This window comes from Pan troglodytes, chromosome 22 (assembly GCF_028858775.2).
Source record: "Pan troglodytes isolate AG18354 chromosome 22, NHGRI_mPanTro3-v2.0_pri, whole genome shotgun sequence".
Classification (NCBI taxonomy): domain Eukaryota; kingdom Metazoa; phylum Chordata; class Mammalia; order Primates; family Hominidae; genus Pan; species Pan troglodytes.
In genome coordinates, this window is record NC_072420.2 from 19448976 (window position 1) to 19470461 (window position 21486).

The following is a 21486-nucleotide window of genomic DNA, read 5'->3' on the forward strand; positions in this document are numbered from 1 at the left end:
GAATCTTCATCTATGAATGTTTGCCTTTAGAGGCCAGTTTTATTTCACTATGTTATATTGGAAAATAGATATCACCTTACAGAAATTCTCATTTACTGTGTAGAACAAATCTAGTATTTTTTAAAATTTTATTGTAAGCAAGACTATGGCTTTTCAATCCAAATGAAATTATTGGTAGAAAGATTCTTTAGTAGTCTTGATACCATGTGAGTAGGAACGTCTTAAATTAGAGGAGAGTGCTTAGCAATATATAAATGTTCTTTTCTCAAATGCAGAAAAAGAACGATTCCTAAAGTCACAATACCTTTGGTATCAGGTAAAATCTCTGCATCTCAGTCTTGAAGTAATTAAATCGAGGAACATAATTCTACCTTGGGTTGTTTTGGCCCAATTTCATGTTTTTCACTAAATCAACCAGTTATTCTTTTTCTCCAATTCTCAAACTTTTTCACATAGTGGAATGGTAGCAAGATTACATTTTTTATGAGATTGAGAAAGCCCATGATAGTGAAACTTTTGTTTTCTGCGGCTATTGCTGTAAGTAACAGTAAGTAACAAAGGACTAGAACAAGCTGTAGTGTAGGAAGCCCTCAAACATGGGAGCAATTGCCAAAACATCCCCTCTAGGCACGCTGTAGCACTCCAGAAATTAATCTGTGTAATGTCACCTCAGTTCCAGTCCTTCTCCTCTAGTGTTCTAAGTGGGTTAGTAAAGCTTAAAAGTAATTGGCAACAAAAGCAGCTGAATGATAGAGCACAATCCTCATGGACTTTGTACCGTTATCACAAAAAATTCTCTTTGGCAGAATTTATAACGGCACTAATATCAGGTATATGATGCATGCATCTGTTGATTTTTCTCAAACTCTGTCTTCCAGGCATATAAAAATGAGAATAAACTTAACATCCCTGAAAGGCATATTCATAGTAAATTACTGCTTGGAAAATGCAGTTTTCATGTTTAATTGCCTCGTTCCCTTCTATAAATACATAGTATCTTGCCGTATGAGAGGAATAAACGGCAAGGATGACTGGGCATTTATGTAGTACATGGATTCACTAATAAGAAAAAGAATATGATATTTCACCACCTACTTACCTTATAATAATAGTTTGAGAATTGATTAAGGTAATCCAATACAGTCTCTGATAACGGAAAATGTTTAGAAACAAAGTTTTTTTGGAGAAATAAAAGTTCAGATCAAAATGAGCATTACCCAGTATAATAATCGTGTTTTAAATTTAGGGTTTTTTATGAATCTTTTAAAGAAAGTATCCAAATAGTTGTTTTGTTCAATTCTGTTTCATCAAACTCAGAAGGGGGAAGGAGTAGGGATCTAACATTGGCATTGTTCCTCCTGCTCCTTCTCAGTGGGAGTCACCATGTTGACGATGGTACAGTGGTATCTGTATTATCTCTCTTTCAATTCTCATGATCATCCCCTAAGAAATATATTTTAATCTCCTTTTCAGATAATAAATATAAAGTTCAAATAGGCTAGATAGCTTGCCGAATACATATAGACTGATTGTTGAAATTAGGTAATGCGTGAATTCACCCACGTCTTTTTAGTGATTGAGAATGTATGTTACTTGTTGATCTTTATTTTGACTATCAATTATACAAAATGTGAAAGACAGGGCTAAGTGTACACTGCCCCCCATTTCTTTAGTTTACATGTAGAAGAGATTTCTGCTCCACTCATCAGGAGAGAAAAATATGGGTGGCACACTTTCCCATGCTCTCTGACCCCTCATTCATCATTTCCTTCTTTGTCCAGAGAAAATTGGGCAGATGTTTCAGCCAATTCTTTATACTTTTAACAGGTATGTCTTCAGAATAGTAAAGGAGAAAACCTTCTTTTAAGTCCAGTGCTTTCTGGCTTTATTTGAAACACTGTTTCTACCTAATTCATTCTACATATTACTATTAGGACATTTTATACAACTAAGAGGGCCTTAATGACTTTGAATTAGATTAATCATTTGATGAACCAATAAACAAATAGAAAAATGGCATTAATTTGGATACTTGTTACTGGCTTTCAAGGTTTTAGGAGCACATTTTTCAAAATATATTTAGCTTACTTATTCAGTTTATTTTTAAACCAAAAGAATTAGCCATTATCAATCCCAAAAGCATTTGTTCAAAAGTGTGTTGGAAGGGGATTTGAGAGGCTGTAAATAATTTTCCACATTACAGACAGGAATGTGGGCTCAGTGGCAGGCTTTCTTTTGTTTTTTGTCAATATGTTGTGGTGCTGTTTGGATATAACCTAAATACAACTGCAGAAAGGCTTATTCTATCATAACAGATCTTTATGGGTTTTAGAATTGTGATGGCTTGTTTCCTAAAGCATTTTGATTGATTCATGTATTGCTTTGCTTTTCAAATATTACATCAACAATTTTTATGCAAGAATCCTTTATCCTTGCCAAGAATGGCTTTTATAATTTTACAAATGTTTTCCCTCTATGTATATAATATTTGATGTAAATTTTAATAATATAACATGGTAGAGATATTGTTGGGAGCTGACTGAAGATCTACAATATTGTCTTTATTGAATTTACTTAAAGGGATTAGTGACACACCCAGGACATTTTATATGAAGATTAAGTTATGACCAGAGAAGGTATTTTAGTTGATTGACAGAAGCACAGCAGACAATTCCTAGAAATACAGAGAAATTGGCACACCAAAGATACATACTGAGAGTTGGCACAAAGTAGATACTTAAAAAAAATTCCTGAATGAATGAATGAATCCAAGGCTACTTTGGTTCTGCTTTGGCCACAAGTGCTGTGTTAACAGGAGAAAGCAAGCATGTCTAACTTGTATGCAGAGATGATAATCAAAGGAAAAAAATCCCTAATATCTGATAAAATCTGCTTCCTTAGTTGAAACCTTTTGATACTACTGGTGACATTCTTATCAATAGGTAATCACAGTTCTGTTAATAATAGACAGAGGATAGAAGTGAAATCTGAGAACTCAGGCATTAGCCCTAAATATGTTGTTTACTTTGGTGAAATCCAGGGCTAAAACTGCAGACTTTTATGCTCTTGATTTCTTGTCTATAAAATAGGCACAATATTTATTGCTAAGGCATCAGAGACTTCTCAGAGGCCTAAAATAAAATGTACGAGAAAACTTTCTTTCAAAAAATAATAATAATATTATTCAAACTGACCTGGAGTTGCCAGATGACTGGTGGTTGTTAGCTTGTCTGAAAAATAAATTATATTAAAATAATTATTACCTATTTTAAACTAATTACCAGGAATTTATTGTATATTCATTCTGTATAATAATTAACCTAAGAATTTTAAAAGTTATTACGAATTATTAGTGTCCATTTAGAAGTATGTCATTTGTATTTGGATTTAAAAATAAATCTTTTATGTTTTCGATGATTTTTAGAGTTGTAGCACAGAGGTTTTTAGATTTTTAACTCCTCTTTTATTTTCTAACTAAAGAAGACAAGGTTATTCAATGATCAGTAACTAAATGCGAGGATTCATTAATCTCATAATGACCATAGACGTAAATGTTCCAGGTTAATTTGATGTTATATGAAAGAGAAGTGTAGGATATGCTTAGACCATGGGCTTTGGAATCAGGAGGAATTGCTTTCGATTTCTGAGTTTGACACTTAGTACCTGTGTGACCCTGGGCATGTTACTTATTATTTAATTTATTCTTTCAAATAGAAAAATATTACGACCTCTCTACAAAATCATTCTGATAATTGAAATAGGTAATGTTTGTAAAATATAGTACCTGGCTAAAGAGGATGCCTTAAAAAATAAGACTTCAAGTCTTATAAAAATTGTCATGATTACTATACCAAAAGTAATATCTTCATAGTTTTATAACTATGAAGTTTGAAATTGTAGCTCGAAAGATGGAATGAAGAAAATGCTGGAATACAGTAGTTAACATAAAGTCTCAATTCTCTTTTCCAAAGTGAAATATATTCTGAAAGTGATCTTTCTTTATCTCACCCTTAGTGACCTCCCAACTGCCATAGCTTCATCACCAAGGCACCATGATTGGAGCCGTTTATGGAGATGTCACTCACACACACACACACACACACACACACACTCATATATCTCTCCTATATAACACACACACACTCATATATCTCTCATATATAACACACACACTCATATATCTCTCATATATAACACACACACACTCATATATCTCTCATATATATTTGTATATAAAGTTTAAAATATGAAAGGAACATTGAAATTGGAAATGTATATCCTTGGCATAAGTGATGAGGCATTAGGAACATTGTAATATTACGAATTATGTTATTCCTAACCAATATAAGCTTCTTACAACTTGATATGAAGACTAAATGCCTCAGAAATAGCTGCAAGAAAAAAATGTATATTTTCCTAGGTGATAGAGTTTGATGATCACTAAGTTGTATTTTTAAAAGTGCCATAAACACTGACCTGAAGTTGTTGCAGGGCTTACTGTAGAAAAATTCTCCAAAGATGCTGGAATAAAGTTGATTTAACACATGGGTTTATGATATAAATACATTACAAAACATTGAGTACAACTTGAATATTCATTCAAAGGGCATCTGATCCTTTAGAGTTCCTATTTTATCCTCTGCCATGCTAAATCTTCCTATTTATTATTTGGTTGTAATGCATTTGATAAATTTCCAGAGTCTGCATATTGTCTCTATGCAATTTACTTATGCAAAAAGTTTGCTTTATTTTGTATCTATTTAAGAAATGTATCTGTTTATTAATCGTAGTTCTATAGAATAATTTACATTTTAGCCAACTAATATAACGCGATACGCCACATCTTGGCATACCTAGAACCACTTGTTTTACACTAAAATATATGAAGGTAACAATTGCAAAACAATCTTTCACATAATGAATATTTCCTTGGAACTAAGTGGTATGTAAGTAAAAAGTGCTTTGCACATAAAAGACAAAAGCTGGCAATTTTCTTTGAACTTTAACATGTTTAATAGTTTTAAAAGGATAGACTCACCTATGCAAGATATAAAGGAAATCAAAGCATATCTCATCAAAAACCATGTGGTGAATTTGTTTTTATTCAAAACTATATTGATGGTAAGTGGGCTAAGAAGTATATACATTTCTACTAACTAGGTGGTTTATTTCAGTATTTCATCATTTTTGAATTGTGTTGGTTCTATAAAACCTATTGAAGTTTTATAAACGATACATGGTAGAGCGTTGACGCTGAAGATAAAATAAAATTTATGTGACTTTTCATAAATAATGTGGTTTAATTTTTTTATGTTTGACAGTATATTATACAAAACTTTAAGATATCTATGTATAATTTAACTTAACAGTTAAATTATAGTATTTAACTGTATACTATAGTATACTATACTGTATATATATAGTATACTATACTGTATATATACTGTATATATACAGTATAGTATACTATATATATACAGTATAGTATACTATACTGTATAGTATAGTATTAAATTATAGATTTAATAGTAAATCTTAACTAAATTTAAAACTTTATAAATTTGAAAATTCACATGATACAAATGGATATTAAACTGAAATACCTACAATTAACTTGGTACCCTGTTTATAAATGTGTTTTAATACAATTCAACAAATTAAATGTAACTTCTACTTGTTGAGAATATTCTTGGGCTGATGTTGCAAAACAAGTTTATTACACTTGTGATACTAATTCTAAATTAACTCAAAGGATATGGTTTCATTGAATAAACATACAATTTTAAAAATCACAAACTCTATTCCCCCAGATGATCCAAATATAGGAAATCATGAAAAAAAGTTTCAGCATATCTGTCAATTTGCTTGCCAGAACAGACCATCAGAAACCAATGCACATTCAAATAGAGATAGTAAGATGACAACTTTGGGGCCTATTGGAGGACGGGCGGTGGGAGGAGGCAGAGAATGAGGAGAAATAACTAACGGGTGCTAGGCTTAATAACTGGGTGATAAAATAATCTATACAACAAACTCCCATGATGCAAGTTTACCTACATAACAAACCTGTACATGTACCCTGAAAAGTTAAAAAATAAAAAATGAAAATTTCATTTTTCCATGTCAAAAAAGAAAAATGACTATTAAAAAATCAACTAAAATTGTTCAAAGATAAAAACATTACAAACAAACTAGTATAAAGGACAGACATTAGGATCAGACCACAGGGGTCAGAATGCCTAAGTCTAAATGACTGTGTGAAAAAGGCCATTTACCAAAAGTATCTGTATTTTGGTCTTCTCCTTGATTGGGGGATAGTAATGACATCACATAAGAGCATTAATGTAGAGAGTAAAAATGTTGATAGATAAACCACCTGTTCTAGCTAATAATAGCCAGTAGTAGTTTTCAGCTCATCTGAATCAAAGATTCAAAATAGACAGTCTCTGCTCAAACAGCTGTGACATGGGTCCAAACCATCAGTAGAGGAAGGACTAAGAATTTATCTTCTTGCTGAACAGGAGCTGCAACATGTTGCAGGAGACTCAATCAAAGAGGAAACTATGCTTGATGAAACAATGCTCTGAAGAGAAGCAACTAGAGATCTACAATCTCATATCTACTATTAGAAAATAAACAAAGAAAACTCCTGGATGTTTTTATGTATTTGATTTAGAGGCAAACATACCGATTGATCTCATTTTGTAGCAAAAATTAGTTGAAATAATTAAATAGTTAGGCTATTTAGAGTTTCTCTTTATTCCCCTCGGTGTAGATATTTATGTATTGGCTAACTTTCTAACATCCAAAAATTTCTGAATTCCAAAATGTATTTGGTCCCAAGGTTTACGGGTAAGGGATTGAATCTGGATGACCTTGGCAAATTACTACTGTTCTCGACAATACTCAACAAGGACACTGTGTTTGTTGAATTGAATTGAATGAAGGATAATTAGAATGGAAAATTTGGAACAATCTAAGCATTTACAAACATATTTTTTGTTATTTTTGATGTTCCACATTTCTTCTTTTTTGGTTTATTCTTACGTTAAAATTACTTATCATTTTAAAAATTAATATTTAATTTTTATAAATAGGTAACTGGAAGGGATCAAACTCATTGACTCCACTTTTTTCTTCTTTTTTTAGCTCCTCAATTAGAAATTGGACCTTGCCACCGGATTTTACAATCTAACAATGTCTAGAGAGAGTTCCTGAAGTTAGGGTGTGCTTGAACACTGCAAAGAATGCATAAGACCCACAAACTTCTATGCATGCCAACACTTTCAGAATCTCCTGGATATTTGGTATTTTATAAACTTTTTCTCATTGATAAGTTTCTTCAAATACAGTTTCTTCAGATTTTACTTTTCTCATGTAAATGTGTCACCTCAGGCAATAAGACATGTTCCTAAGGTCAAGCATGATTCCACTTCCTCCCTGGTATATTGCTAGAATTTTAATTTCATAGCTTAATGATTCAAAGAAATCAAATAATGTTCACAGATACCTAGGATATCAACGCTGTTCAAATCAATATGGAAAGTGACCAGTTGGCTGGATTTATTTGCTTCAAGGCCTTGAATCAGTTCTTCTTTTACATTTTCATCTGACACCCACTGGGCAAAGAAAAGGTCAAATATGACTATAATGCTGCCATTTCTGCAAAGCAAAAGAGGATATAAGAGGAAAAAGTCAGCCATCTTCAACTGATTTGTGTTCAATTCATGTTAAATGTCTTTGAAATTCTCTATAGTTATCATCTTGCTAATTCTCATTATACCTGTGTAAGATAGTCACTTCAAATATTATCTTTATTTCATGAGGGAAAGAAAAAGTGAACTGAAAGACTAAGTGCTTTTTTGAGAAGAGAAACTCCAAAGTAGATGCAAAATTGAAATCTGAGTTTTCTGAGTTCCACGTTCAAGTACTCATCCCCAGGCCAGCATGTTCCTGAGACCCTTGTGTTAAAATCACGTGGTCTCTTTGCACTTACTCTGATTTTACTGTTTGGAGAAAAGAAGGGTACGGATTTGTAGTTTTTCATGGATAATTTCTAAGTTGGGGGAAATCTAAGGTAGTTTCACTGGTTTCAAAGAAAATTTTTCTACATAGTTTTAAAAGGCCTGATAGCAAGCTTATGGCAACTAATCTATATCTCCCTCTTCTTCTCTATTTTGCTTAATATAAAATATCAAAATATGCCCTGATTTCAAGGGATAGAAAGAAAACAAGGGTATCTGGGTCTATCAGGGATTCACAAGAAATTCAATCTCAGGTCCATGAGTCGGGACTGTCTTGCCTGCATGATCTCCAAACATAGCATTAGAGTTCAGTCATATAGCCCTAATCATCTTCCCCCTTGATTTTATCCCCTGCTCTGTACCATGCATTTTAAAAGGTAACTTTTTCTCAGTGTAAAGAAAGAGAAAAATGAATAAATTTTTGGCGAATAGGGATACTTGGGAGATTTTTGCACTCCTGCTTACATTTCTATTTGCCATATGCTATCATTTTAGGGTATGACCACTTGGGAGACAAACTATAGCTCTGATATTTATTCTATACCCCTCAATAAACTCTAGGCACTCATGGTATACTTGGCTGCTTAAGACACAGACCAGGACAAACTAAATTTTGCATGATATGTTTGCTGGTTTCGAATTATGGGAGTTATATATTCTTGTGATATATGTAAGTTTATGAGCTTGTTGAAGGATTTTCTCAAGTCCAGTAGAATTCTTTATTTATCTCTCCATCTATCTATCTTGATAGAACCTACAGTAAATGTTATTTTTTCTTCCATGACTGGATATAGAACTAGAATATTCCTGAAAGATCACAGTAGATCAGCATCTCCAGTAGGGGGAGTATATTCCTTCTTCGTGTCCATGGCACTATTCAGTTTCACAGTAATTCATTTCCAGGAAGCTGGTCTTTCATTTTTAAAATGAACAAGATATAATATTTTTGATATAATATTTTTATAATTCACATGTATTAAATAAATTATATAAAATTATAGAAGGTTTAACTTTCTAATCATTTGCTTAAATTATAGCAGCCAAATCTTGTAAATGAGAAGGTTCCCTAGTAACTGTTTAGTTCAGGGTTTCCCAAACTTACCCATACATGAAATCACTGTTGTCCTTGGTAATGATACATTTCGTCACAGACACTACCTTTCATCTACTTTTCCACACTTGTGCTGGCTGGCTAACCCCTAATTTTACTGGAGAATAAGCCTCCATTTTTTTAGGAAAGGTGGCATCTTCTTTAACCATTCTTTATATCAAACATGGTTTTATTCATGGGTGTATTACCTGGCCTTGGTCAACAGAATCTGAAGGGAAGACTAATGGAAACTTCTGGAAAACTTTTTTATATCTAATAAAAGAACAGCTCACAGTAGATTACCACCCTTCGTTGTTGAACATTATTAGGTCTAAATAATTTGCCGAAACTGCCACATCTACCTTGAGACCATGAGTGAGGCCATGGTTGATAAGCCAAAGATAGCGTAGCAGAAGAAGGAAAGTACCCAAAGCCCTGACTATGTCATTGTCATTGTACTACTGAATTAACTTCCTTTAAAACCTCTAGATTTCTTGTGATGTCAGATAATAAACACTTTTTTTTTTTTGAGACGGAGTCTCTCTCTGTGGCCAGGCTGGAATGCAGCGGCACGATCTCCGCTCACTGCAACCTTCGCCTCCCGGGTTCAAGCAATTCTCCTGCCTTAGCCTCCTGAGTAGCTGGGACTACAGGTGCCCGACACCATGCCCAGCTAATTTTTTGTATTTTTAATAGAGATGGGGTTTCACCATGTTGGCCAGGATGGTCTCGATCTCCTGACCTCGTGATCCTCCTGCCTCGGCCTCCCAAAGTGCTGGGATTACAGGCATGAGCCACCATGCCTGGCCAATAAACACTTATTTTTAAGACACTTTTAGTCATGCATTCTGTTAATGGGAATTTTGAAAATTCTAACAAGCATACAACTGTCAGCCCCTATCCCATATTTATATGAACAGAAGGTAATTACCCTAATTTTGAAGCTGAATATTGGCCAATATTTTCATTTTAGCAGTGAGGACACTGAGGCTTAGAGTAATGTAGGTAACTTTGCCTAGGGTTATACAGCTTATTAGTGTCAGAGATAGAAAAGAAACCTAGGGAATCTGTTTCCCTAATGTGTTTTTATATAATTCCCATCCCCCCACACTCAACAACACTTTTATCAATTCTATTCTGAACTATTTGTCAGCAGGAAAGAGGCTACAGCACATTTACCCTAAAGGCATGTCCAGGTATTTTATTCTGTTGCATAGTTAGCAGAACCTTATATACAAATAGATGAAAAAAACAGCTGGTTGGATATTTTTGGGGAGAAGGGAAAGATATTTATTTCTGCAATACTTCCAAAAGATAGAGCACTGCCTTTTTTCCTCCTCCTCTTCTTCCTTCTTCTTTTCCTCCTACTCTTTTTCTTTTTTACATTATGTCTTCCTAATCAACCTCACTTTCCAAGATAGTTAAATGGACAGGACTGATTGTGGTTAAAATGAAGTGAGAGTGAACAATATTAATTATTTTCTCTCTCTCCAATCCCCCATCTTTATTTTATCTTTGGGTGCAGACCAGAAAACTTAAATTCTGATTATATCTGTTTTATTTCTATGTAATTTCACAGGTTCAATTTGACTGAACACTTGCTTTCATTTTATTTGAGTTATGGAGTAAAAGAGGTAAGGTATTTTGGGCAAAGAAAATACAAATCTGGAATTTTGCTTCACTGAGTTGAAAGTAACTGGATTAGTTCATCCTCAGGCATAAAACATTTTTCTTTGAAAGGTGTGTTCTCTTAGTTGTGAATTATGCATTACATTTAATAATTTATACTTTGCAAGGATAGGAGTTGCATATCCTATATCCACATAAAGTTGTAGCCTTTAAAATTTATTTTCTTATTTAGTGGAAATGTTGAGATGAGAGAGATAAAGCAGAAATAAAAAAAGTCGTAATAATCATTTGTGATTCACCTCATAAGAAAGCTGAAGCTGTTTAGTTGTTTAGTAATGAAATGAGAATTCTTCCTTTAGGTTAAAAAAATGACCATTTTCATTTCAAAGTACTAGTCCTTGTAAAATAACAGTTTTTCTCTAAGGCAGATAAATCCTACTATGGTACAGAAAGCTTGAGTATAATAGAGCAAAATATTACTTATCTCATATATTCCTTAATGATATTGGTAACCTTTAGGGCTGCTGAGTAAACAAGTCTTTCCTTTCCTAACTTTGTGGCATATCTGTGCTCAAAGGGCAAAAGAAACTGCATGTTGCCACAAAGGGTAAATAGTTCTTTATTAAAATAATCAAATGCTAAATGTTCTGGTGAAAGCACTTTCCACAAAGCAGAATGAATGAAAGTATTCCCCAAATAGACCAAACCATTTGCTTACCCTGAAGAGTAGCTACACACACATACACACACACACACACACACACACACACGCACACACACCCCAAAATCATACAAGTTAGTAAGTGGCAGAGATTGGCATTAAATATTGTGAAAGTAAGAGAAAATAGTTCAATGACTAAATCTAGTATTGGAGTGCTAGAATTTGATCATATACACATACATGGTGTGAGTTTAATTAAAATCTATAACAAAAATGTAAATAGGTGTTTTAAAGGATTTATAGATATACAGTTGATGTAGGTATTGTTAGGTGAGAACTCAGTTATTTCTGTTTTCTGATTTTATCAATTGGATTTTTAAATTAAAATAATTTATAAAGTTAATAATGAGTCTTCTACTGTTTCCTATGAGTGGAATACGTATATTTGTAGGTGATTATTTAAGGTAAAGTAATCCTAAGTGTTTCATTGTTACTGTCTCTCCTGCTCCTGATTTCCTTTTCCTATCCTCCTCTTCTAGGTCTCCCAAAATAGCAACAATGTGATTTATCTAACAGACGTTTTCATGAAATTCCTTTGCATTGCACTTTTCAAAAACTCACTTCTGATTTAATGGCAGCTCAGCTACCACCAGAGGGAAGTATCTCTACACTGATGAAGTACATTATTTGACAGTCATTATAAAATATTTGTCAAGGTCTGGGCACGGTACTGGCCTCCTAGGTAGCTATAAAGGAGGGGAAACAAACAATCCCTAAGCTCAAATAATTTACAGTTTCAAATGTGGTGATTTTGTCATCTAGAGAAATAAAAGATTACTTACTAAATATCAGAAAAATTTGGGATTTTGGTAGCCCACGAGGCCTATATATAAAAGTCTATATTCATCAAATTTTCCCAACCTAATGTAAGTGAAGTTATCCAGCATGTTGTAGACATGTAAACATAAAGGGTTCCATTAGCAAAACTATTCTGATAAACTCTGCAACGGACACTGTGCTTTCTGTATGGATTTCACTAGGCAAAGCCCAATTCAAGAGAGGCAGGCACCTAGAATACCGATCCTTAAAGGAGGTTAAAGCCTTTTGGAAATAAATCTGAATTGATGCTTTACTGCAGCTCTCCAGACTCAATCCTCTACAAAACTAGAAAAGAGAAATTCGTTTCATTCACCACAAAGTAGACAAATAGCTTAAAGTGAACCAACAAAAAATAAAACTTTCCTGTGTAATGTTACACTCACAAAATAAAGACTAAGTACGCATTTTTATTAGCATTTTGAAAAAGTTAAAATAATTAACCTTTCCTGCATGTCTGTGTTTCTCCTTTTAGTTCTGATATTGGACCAATGAAAGAGGCTAAGAGATTATACACTCCAGAAACAGAGGGAAGGGACTATGTACTGTAGGTAGGAAGGAAGACAGCAGATGGGTGTAGGGGCAGCTCCTGGGATTAAGATGTCAGAAATATGCAATAGAGTAAAGAATGATATGATAGATAAGGAAATAAAGAAAAGAAAGACAAGAGAAAGAAAGAAAGAAGAAAAAAGAGAAAGAGAAAGAAAGAAAGAAGGAAGGAAGGAAAGAAAGACAAGAGAAAGAAAAGAAAAAGAAAGAAAGGAAAGAAGGAAGGAAAGAAAGAAAGAAGAAAAAAAGAAAGGAGGGAGGGAGGCAGGGAGGGAAGGAGGAAGTAAATTAAGGAAGGAAGGAAGGAAGGGAGGAAGATTAAACCTTTTTACGTAAAAAGATAAAGCTTTCATTGTGTCTGTATTTGATAAGATTAAAAATTCACCTCTGATTTAATAGTAGCACAGCTACCACCAGGGGAAACCATCTCTACACTGATGAAGTATATTATTTGAGAATCATTATAAAATATTTATCAAGGTTTGAGCACTGTACTGGCCTCCTTGGTAGCTATAAAGAGGGGAAAGAAATAATTCCTAAACTCAAATAATTTACAATTTTAAATATAGTGATTTTGCCACTTAGAGAAATAAAAGATTATTTACTAAATATCAAAGAAAAATTCTGCGATTTTCATAGCCTACCAGGCCTATATATAAAAGTCTATATTCATCAAGTTTTGTTCCAACAGGAGATGGGAAGGCACTGAGGTTTCTTTTGACCATTAAATAAGCTTCATTTGACCTTCTGCCATTGTTTTTCTAAGCATAATCTCTTTTACCTTTGATTTGACTTTCCTACCTCTTTTTGGTCACTAAAACTAAGGATTCTGTTACTGATGTCAGAATTTTTGTGATGGTCATATACCAATTATTTTGTCCTTAGGATCTTTGATTCAATTGTTCCTTATCTGAGATGTGAGACTAACCTTTCTATAAAGTCAGCCTCACTGTGTTTCTCCAATGTCCTACCAGTCCCCTATGACTTTAATTTGGCACGAGTTCATTGTCACACTCTTAGGTTTATATTTAGCAAATTCATGATGTCTCAACATCTTCTTAGTAGCCCTCAATGCCAGCTCTATTATATCCTCAACACACTACATTATTTTTTATCTTTATCTGAAATGGCTTTCCTTGTCTTCTCCACTCAAGTAGTCCCTATCTATGCTTTTCAGACACTGTCCCACATTTTTCATAAAACTTTCCATGACCCACCCTTTCAAGTCAAGGGATTCCTTCACACAGTAACATGCCTGTGCTTTTGGAGAACTATTTAAGGATTCTCAAGTTAGTTTATTTCTTGTAACAAAAAGTTAAAGCCATGGTAACTGTATAATTATTTTTATAGCCATAGGATGAAGATTAAATGAAAAGATGCTAATCTCTAACATAATATTAATAGGATGAAGATTAAATGAAAAAATGATAACCTCTAACATAATATTCATTATGTTAATAACAGCTGCTAAATAATTTTTCATTCATTTGCTAGGACTTTATAGAATACATATGCTGTGGTAGGCATTAGTTAGGTTCTGAAAATACAGGTATCAAAGATACATTCTCTGCCCTAAGAGAGCTCCTAGCCTAGTAAGGAGATAGACAAATCAACAATTATGCTATAGTGTGAGAATTGTACTTTAAATGTAGATACATGGTGCTAAATGACAGGGGGAAGAAGTACCTAAACCAGACTAGAGTGTCAGTTAAGTGTCCCTGGGAAGGCGACATGGACTGGTTCTTAATGGGTTGTGAGGATGGAATATAAGAATGGATGCAATAATAAGGATAGAAAATGAGAGTGCCAGTATATTAATCCATTTTTACACTACTATAAAGAAATACCTGAGGCTGGGTAATTTATAAAATAAAGAAGTTTAATTGGCTTACAGTTCCACATGGCTGGGGAGGCCTCAGAAACTTACAATCAGGGTGGAAGCCTAAGGGGAATCAAGGACCTTCTTCACATGGTGGCAGAAGAGAGAAGAGTGTGAAGGGGGAAGAAGCCCTTATGAAACCATCAGATCTCATAAGAACTCACTCACTGTCATGAGAACAGCATGTGGGAAACTGCCTTCATGACCCAATCACCTCACACCAGGTACCTCTCTCAACATGTGGGGATTACAATTGGAGATGAGATTTGTGTGGGGACACAGAGCCAAACCATATCATTCTGCTTCAGACCCCTCCCAAATCTCATGCCCTCACATTTCAGAACACAATCATGCCTTCCCAACAGTCCCTCAAAGTCTTAACTCATTTCAGTATTAATTCAAAAGTCCAAAGTCTCATCTGAGACTAGACAAGGCTCTTCTGCCTGTGAGTATGTAAAATCAAAAACAAGTTCATTACTTCCAAGATACAAAGGGGTTACAAGCACTGGATAAATGCTACCATTCCAAATGGAAAAAAAATTGGACAAAACAAAGGGGCTACAGGCCCCATGCAACTCCAAAATCCAGCAGGGCAGTCATTAAATCTTAAAGCTCCAAAATAATCTCCTTTGACTCCATGTCTCACATCCAGGGCATGCTAATGCAAGGGGTGGGCTCTGACGGTCTTGGGCAGCTCCACCCTAGTGGCTTTGAAGCATACAGCTCCCCTATCCCCACTGGCTGCTTTCACAGCTGGCATTGAGTGTCTGCAGTTTTTCCAGGCACACGGTGTAAGATGTCAGTGGATCTACCATTCTGTGGTCTGGAGGACGGTGGCTGTCTTCTCCAGAGTCAGCCCAGGGGGGACTCTGTGTGGGGGCTCTAGCCACACATTTTCCTTCTGCACTGCTCTAGCAGAAGTTCTCCATGAGGGTTCTGCCCCCACAGCAGACTTCTGCCTAGATATCCAGATGTTTCCATACATCCTCTGAAATCTAGGCAGAGGTTCCCAAACTTTAATTCTTGACTTCTGTGTACCTGCAGGCCCATGTGGAAGTTGCCAAAGTGTGGAGCTTGCACCCTCTTAAGCAATGGCCTGACCTGTACACTGGGCCCTTTTAGCCATGGCTGGAGCTGGAGTGGCTGGGACGCAGGGCACCAAGCCCCAAGGCTGTACACAGCAGTGGGGTCCTGGGCCCCATCCACGAACCATGTTTTCCTCCTAGGCCTCCAGGCCTGTGATGGGAGGTCCTGCTATGAAGAACTCTGGCATGCCATGGAGACATGTTCACCATTGTCTTGGCGAATAACATTTGACTCCTCATTACTTATGCAAATTTCTGTAGCTGGCTTCAATTTGTCCCCAGGAAATGGGTTTTTCTTTCTGCCACATAGTTAGCCTGCAAATTTTCCAAACTTTTATATTCTGTCACCTGTTGAAAGTTTTGCTGTTTAGAAATTTCTCCTGCCAGATACCTTAAATCATCACTCTCAAGTTCAAAATTCCACAGATCTCTAGGGCAGGGGCAAAATGCTGCCAATCTCTTTGTTAAAGGATAGTAAGAATAACCTTTGGTCCCTTTTCCAATAAGTTCCTGATCTCCATCTGAGATCACCTCAACCTGGACTTCATCATCCATATCACTCTTAGCATTTTGGTCAAATCCATTCAACAAGTCTCTGAGGAGACTCCTTCCCGTCTTCTTCTGAGTTCTCCAAACTATTCCAACCTCTGCCTGTTACCTAGTTCCAATGTCACTTCCACATTTTCGGTTATCTTTATCGCAGTACCCCATTCCTGGTGCCAATTAGTCTTTTTTCACACTGCTATAAAGATACTACTCAAAACTGGGTAATTTATAAAGGAAGGAAGTTTAATTGACTCACAGTTCTGCATGACTGGGGAGGCCTCAGGAAACTGAAAATCATGGCAGAAGGTGTAGAAGCAGCAAGTACTTTCTTCGCAAGGTGGCAGGAAAGAGAGAGAGTGGGGGAAACTGCCACTTATAAAACCATCAGATCTCATGAGAACTCATCCACTATCATGAGAACAGCATGGGAGAAACTGCCCCCATTCCAATCACCTCCCACCAGGTCCCTCCCTCAACATGTGGGGATTACAACTTGAGATGAGATTTGAATGGGGACACAGAGCCATATCACCCAGTAACGAAAACATAGATAAAAGAGAGAAAGCAGGATGGTTTTGAGGGTGTACAGATGATGTGGCAGGACTGAGGTAGAAGGCTGTGTCGAGTTGGGGAGGAGAAACAGAAGGCCAGAGTGTGTTTTGGTGACAGAGCCATGCAGTACACCTGCATTTAGTATGATAGCACTAGAAAAAGTCTTTAGGTATTTAAGGAGTGAGATATGAAGATGGAGAGACATTTATTCTGTAAAAAACTAGTAACTACAAGCAGGATCAGTGGATGAAAATCAAAGAAAGAAAGAATTTGGTGATAATAATAAAGCATGTTCTAGTACCTAAAGTTATAAATAATAAACAAAATATACTAATAATCATGATTATTTAATAGGCTGTTTGTAGGATGTCCACAGCAATATTGAAAAAAGATTCCTAATTTTTGTTAGTCACATTATATGAGAAAATTAAATTTAAGCAGTATGAATCTCTTTCTTTTGTTGGACTGGAATGAATTTTCTTTAGTCTGTGAGCATTCCAGCTCAAAGCAGTCAAGCAAAGGCTAGACTACACAAGAAAAGAAAAAACTTTTTCTTGCACTGTCACACAAACTGTATATACAACCTGACATGTAATGCCTAATAACGTTAGTAAAAATTTCTTGACTCTGTCATATCTCCCCAACAATATTTTTAATTCCTCACAGCAGAGATTTTATACCTTAATCATCACATAAATTACTCATGCCTAATTTATTATTAATGTCTGTTATATATTAGTCACTTAACCCAGAGGTGCCCTTTGTAAGTAGGCAATTAAAAACCAAATAGCCTATCAAAACACAGAGAGAGAAAACCAGTTCTAAATATACCAATACAAATTAAAATGTCTTAATGATAGTGGTTGAATGAGCTCTTTAATAAAAGACTTTCTCTTAATATCTGTATTCTCAGAACCTAGTTAAATGTCTGTTTCTAAGTAAGCCCTATATGTATGTTAAATACATAAGCGAGCAAATGAATGGATGACTACCTGAACATTTATTTAACTCTATGTTGACGAGATAAAAATATTTGCTTCAGTTTTCCAGTATCTCTTTAATATATGTTTTGCCTATTTTTTGAAGTACTCTTTTTAGTGATTCTACTCTCCCCTTGTGCAAAGCACAGAACAATATTTTATATTTTCGTCTTTATCTTTATTCCACTATAGGGGGATTTTAAGTTATGCTGTATTTCAAAGCATGCTCTATCTCTCATAGAATTTTAGGGATATTAACCCTGAATAAACTGAAGATTATTTTGGGAAGATAAGGAAAATTCTGCTTTCTAAAATTACAGAAACTACAGGGTAACTTTGTTTCTATCATATCACATTTGAAGAACTGATTTTAAAAGCCTCAGATGAAACAAACAAAAATAATGTGTCATTTTTCAGGAAGAGGTAAAGAAAAAGTAAATAATGATAATTTTCATTCTAACCAAATAGATGTTTAAATCTTCATGTATGGCATTCTCTCTCTCTCTGTCTCTCTCTCTCTCTCTCTCACTCTGTCTCTCTCTCTTTCTCTCACATACACACAAACACACACTTACTTTTGATACTTTTGATGTATCTATGAACCATATAAACTGTACAGAGATACTGTAGACTACCTCATTTTCAGCTTGCCTCCAGTTTTTACTAAAACAACAATGAGGTCATTATGAAAAAAAAAAACACATTCCTACTAAATTATAACAGTATTACAATCTAAATGATAAAAAAGCCCCTTATAGACTTCTGGATAGATCAGTACACCTTTAAATCCAGTGACAGATTCTTATAAAGGTTATTTCTCCACTCGTTTAACTCATTCCACTCTGACTTTCTGAGTATTTTTCTATATGCTAACTCCAGCAACTAGCATTGTCAATTCATAGAAGAGTAACACATGCATAACCATTAAAAAGGAAAAAAATAAGAGAATAAAAAGATTGTAAACTTAGGTACTGTTTACCCTAGTCTGAGTATAGATTATCCCATCAGTTTTCCCATAAAGTTAACAAACACTTTAACCTACACAAGTTTAAAAATCAGAGTGGAGAACAAGGAAAACTAAAGGTGCAAGCACAGGGCTTGCATGGAAAAAGGTCTATGGCCATTTAGCAAATGAACAAAATAAGGCACCCAGAGGGAGAGTAGCCACTGAGAAACATACAGCAAACACTGCTTGGACAATTCCTGAATATGTGACTCTTTAGCCTTAACTTTCATTGCTTCACTCTGTCTTGAGTACTTTTTTAATATAAAAATTAGTAGTAGAGGACAGCATGAATGTTTTAGACAGACAGACTAATGGCAGCTTGACATTGGAAAAGTAACCTAGCCTCTCTGAACCACACTTTAATAATTCACGACAGGCTGATAATCTAAATCTTCACAAACCCCTAGTGAGGAAAGCATTGGGTGACATACACAAATACATGGTAGTAATGGTACACAGAACAAATTGACAAGCTTGTGGTGATCTTCTGATTAGTACTGAGTATTTAGTTTGCTAAATGAATTGGTATGCCAGGAACACCATCAGTCCATATATACTTGCCATTTTTCTTTTTAAAAATAGGGCTAAAGTATCTTAACCTTTTCAAAAATAATTTAATTTTTAGGGAGCAAAATGTAAAACATCTGAATTTTTTTAGTGTTATTATGATGCCTTATTATTTATCTAATTGAAGACATAAACCTTAAATATCAATGGACAATGTAGACAAGAAAACTGTAATAATTTCTATCAGACTGTCAGCTGCACAAAAGCACAAAAAATATGTAATTTTAAGGCCCTGGAATATAATAAATAATACATGAATAAAAGTAAAATTAATATTCAGGTTTTATAGGTCGCAGTGTCTTGAAAACCCATAGGGAGGCTGTTGTCCTCTGCTATTGAGCTTGTACATTGTGCTTTCATTTCAAATTGTGGGCTTGGAGCTTTCAGCTACCTTCAACTGCAGTGCAGCAGCTGCTTAAAAACTAAGACTTATTTACTCTCACGGTAAAGGAGTATGGAAGATGGCCAGCTGTAACTAAAGAATATTGCCATCAGTCTAGCTTACTTAGATGTTTTTCTCCATGCTCATCTTGGCTTTCATTGTTCTCCTTCCTGTTCCAGGTTTACTGTCATCCTTCTTATTTCTGTAGAAAAAGAGAAGTTTCCTTTTCCATTGCATCTTCAGCCCACCCATCTATGGTGAAAAGCAAACCCACCCTCCCTAGAAGTTGTTATATTCTGTGGGCTCTGCTACTCTAACATTCTCATATGAAAGGAGAGCACATGCTGAATCAGAACAACAAAACTCCATTCAAACACATTCCCCAACACCTACTAGCTGTGTGATTTGAGGCAAGTTATTTTTCCAAGCCTCGGTGTCGTAGTTGTTTAAGGCGGAATAATTGCATCTCCCTCACAGTCATTTGGTGAGGAGTGAATAAGAAAATACATCTTACAGCTGGGTGCTGTGGCTCATGCCTGTAATCCCAGCACTTTGGGAGGCCGAGGTGGGCGGATCACAAGGTCAGGAGATCGAGACGATCTTGGCTAACATGGTGAAACAGCATCTCTACTAAAAATACAAAAAATTAGCCGGGTGTGGTGGCAGGCACCTGTAGTCTCAGCTACTCGGGAGGCTGAGGCAGGAGAATGGCGTGAACCTGGGAGATGGAGCTTGCAGTGAGCTGAGATCACGCCAGTGCACTCCAGCCTGGGCGACAGAATGAGACTCTGTCTCCAAAAAAAAAAAAATCCGTCTGTCTATCATCTATCTATCTATCTATCTATCTATCTATCTATCTATCATCTATCTATCTATCTTAAGTCACAAAAGGCTTGGCCTGAAATAGAGATTCAACCAGTGAGTTTCCTTTTTGCCAGCTTGTCATAGGATCTCTGTTTTACCTAACCTTCTGGAATATTGTCTTTCTTTCTGTGCTTTTTAAATGTGAATTATTGTGAAGGCTTTGCTCTCTTCCCTTTTTCAGCTACCCCAGGTCTTGATCAGTCTTTAACTTTTTTTTCTTGGAATCCTCTCCCTTTGTCTTTTTCATTTTTAACTTAATTTTATAAATTTACATTTTTCTTTCTTTTATATTATATGTATTTTTAACTTTCCAGTTGACTTGTATCTCTATTCCAAAAGCCCTTTGGTAGTTTGTAGTTTAGAAAACTTTAGGTTCAGAGAGATGTCAGCAAGATTGTCAAACTCTCCTTCATGATACAACAGCAACAACAACACACAGGTCAATTTTTTTTTGTGACAAATACAAAAGCTAATAGTTTAGAAAATAGATCTTACAATAGAAATAAGAAAATAGTTCTTACAAAATTTCCATAATTTCCATATGTTACAGATTCAAACATTCATAGTGTGGAATTACATCATTACATTACTAATCTAAGATTCGTTAGTTTATTGAGCACATACTTTACTTTAAGCAATCTTATGCCTTCTGGGTACACAGTGGACAAGTACCTTCTCTCTAGGTATTTATAGTATAAATGAAGCAGGGTGATACAATATTATTTTATTAAATGATAAGCAAGCTTTTTCCAAATGTTCATAGCAAGTCAAATACTATATCTGCATCTGTACCCTC

General features: G+C 35.1%; 1 protein-coding gene across 4 annotated transcripts in view; it reads right to left on the reverse strand.

Annotated features, from left to right (window-relative positions):
* Window positions 1-21486, reverse strand: part of TMPRSS15 (transmembrane serine protease 15) — a 214670-nt gene that overhangs the window by 106558 nt on the left and 86626 nt on the right. For all 4 annotated transcript variants that reach the window (XM_063803339.1, XM_063803340.1, NM_001428064.1 and 1 more), the window contains 2 exons: window positions 7511-7662; window positions 3195-3230 (listed from right to left, as the gene is read on the reverse strand). In XM_063803339.1, the coding sequence (XP_063659409.1) occupies window positions 3195-3230; window positions 7511-7662 (188 nt within the window). The remainder of the gene's footprint in view (window positions 1-3194; window positions 3231-7510; window positions 7663-21486) is intronic.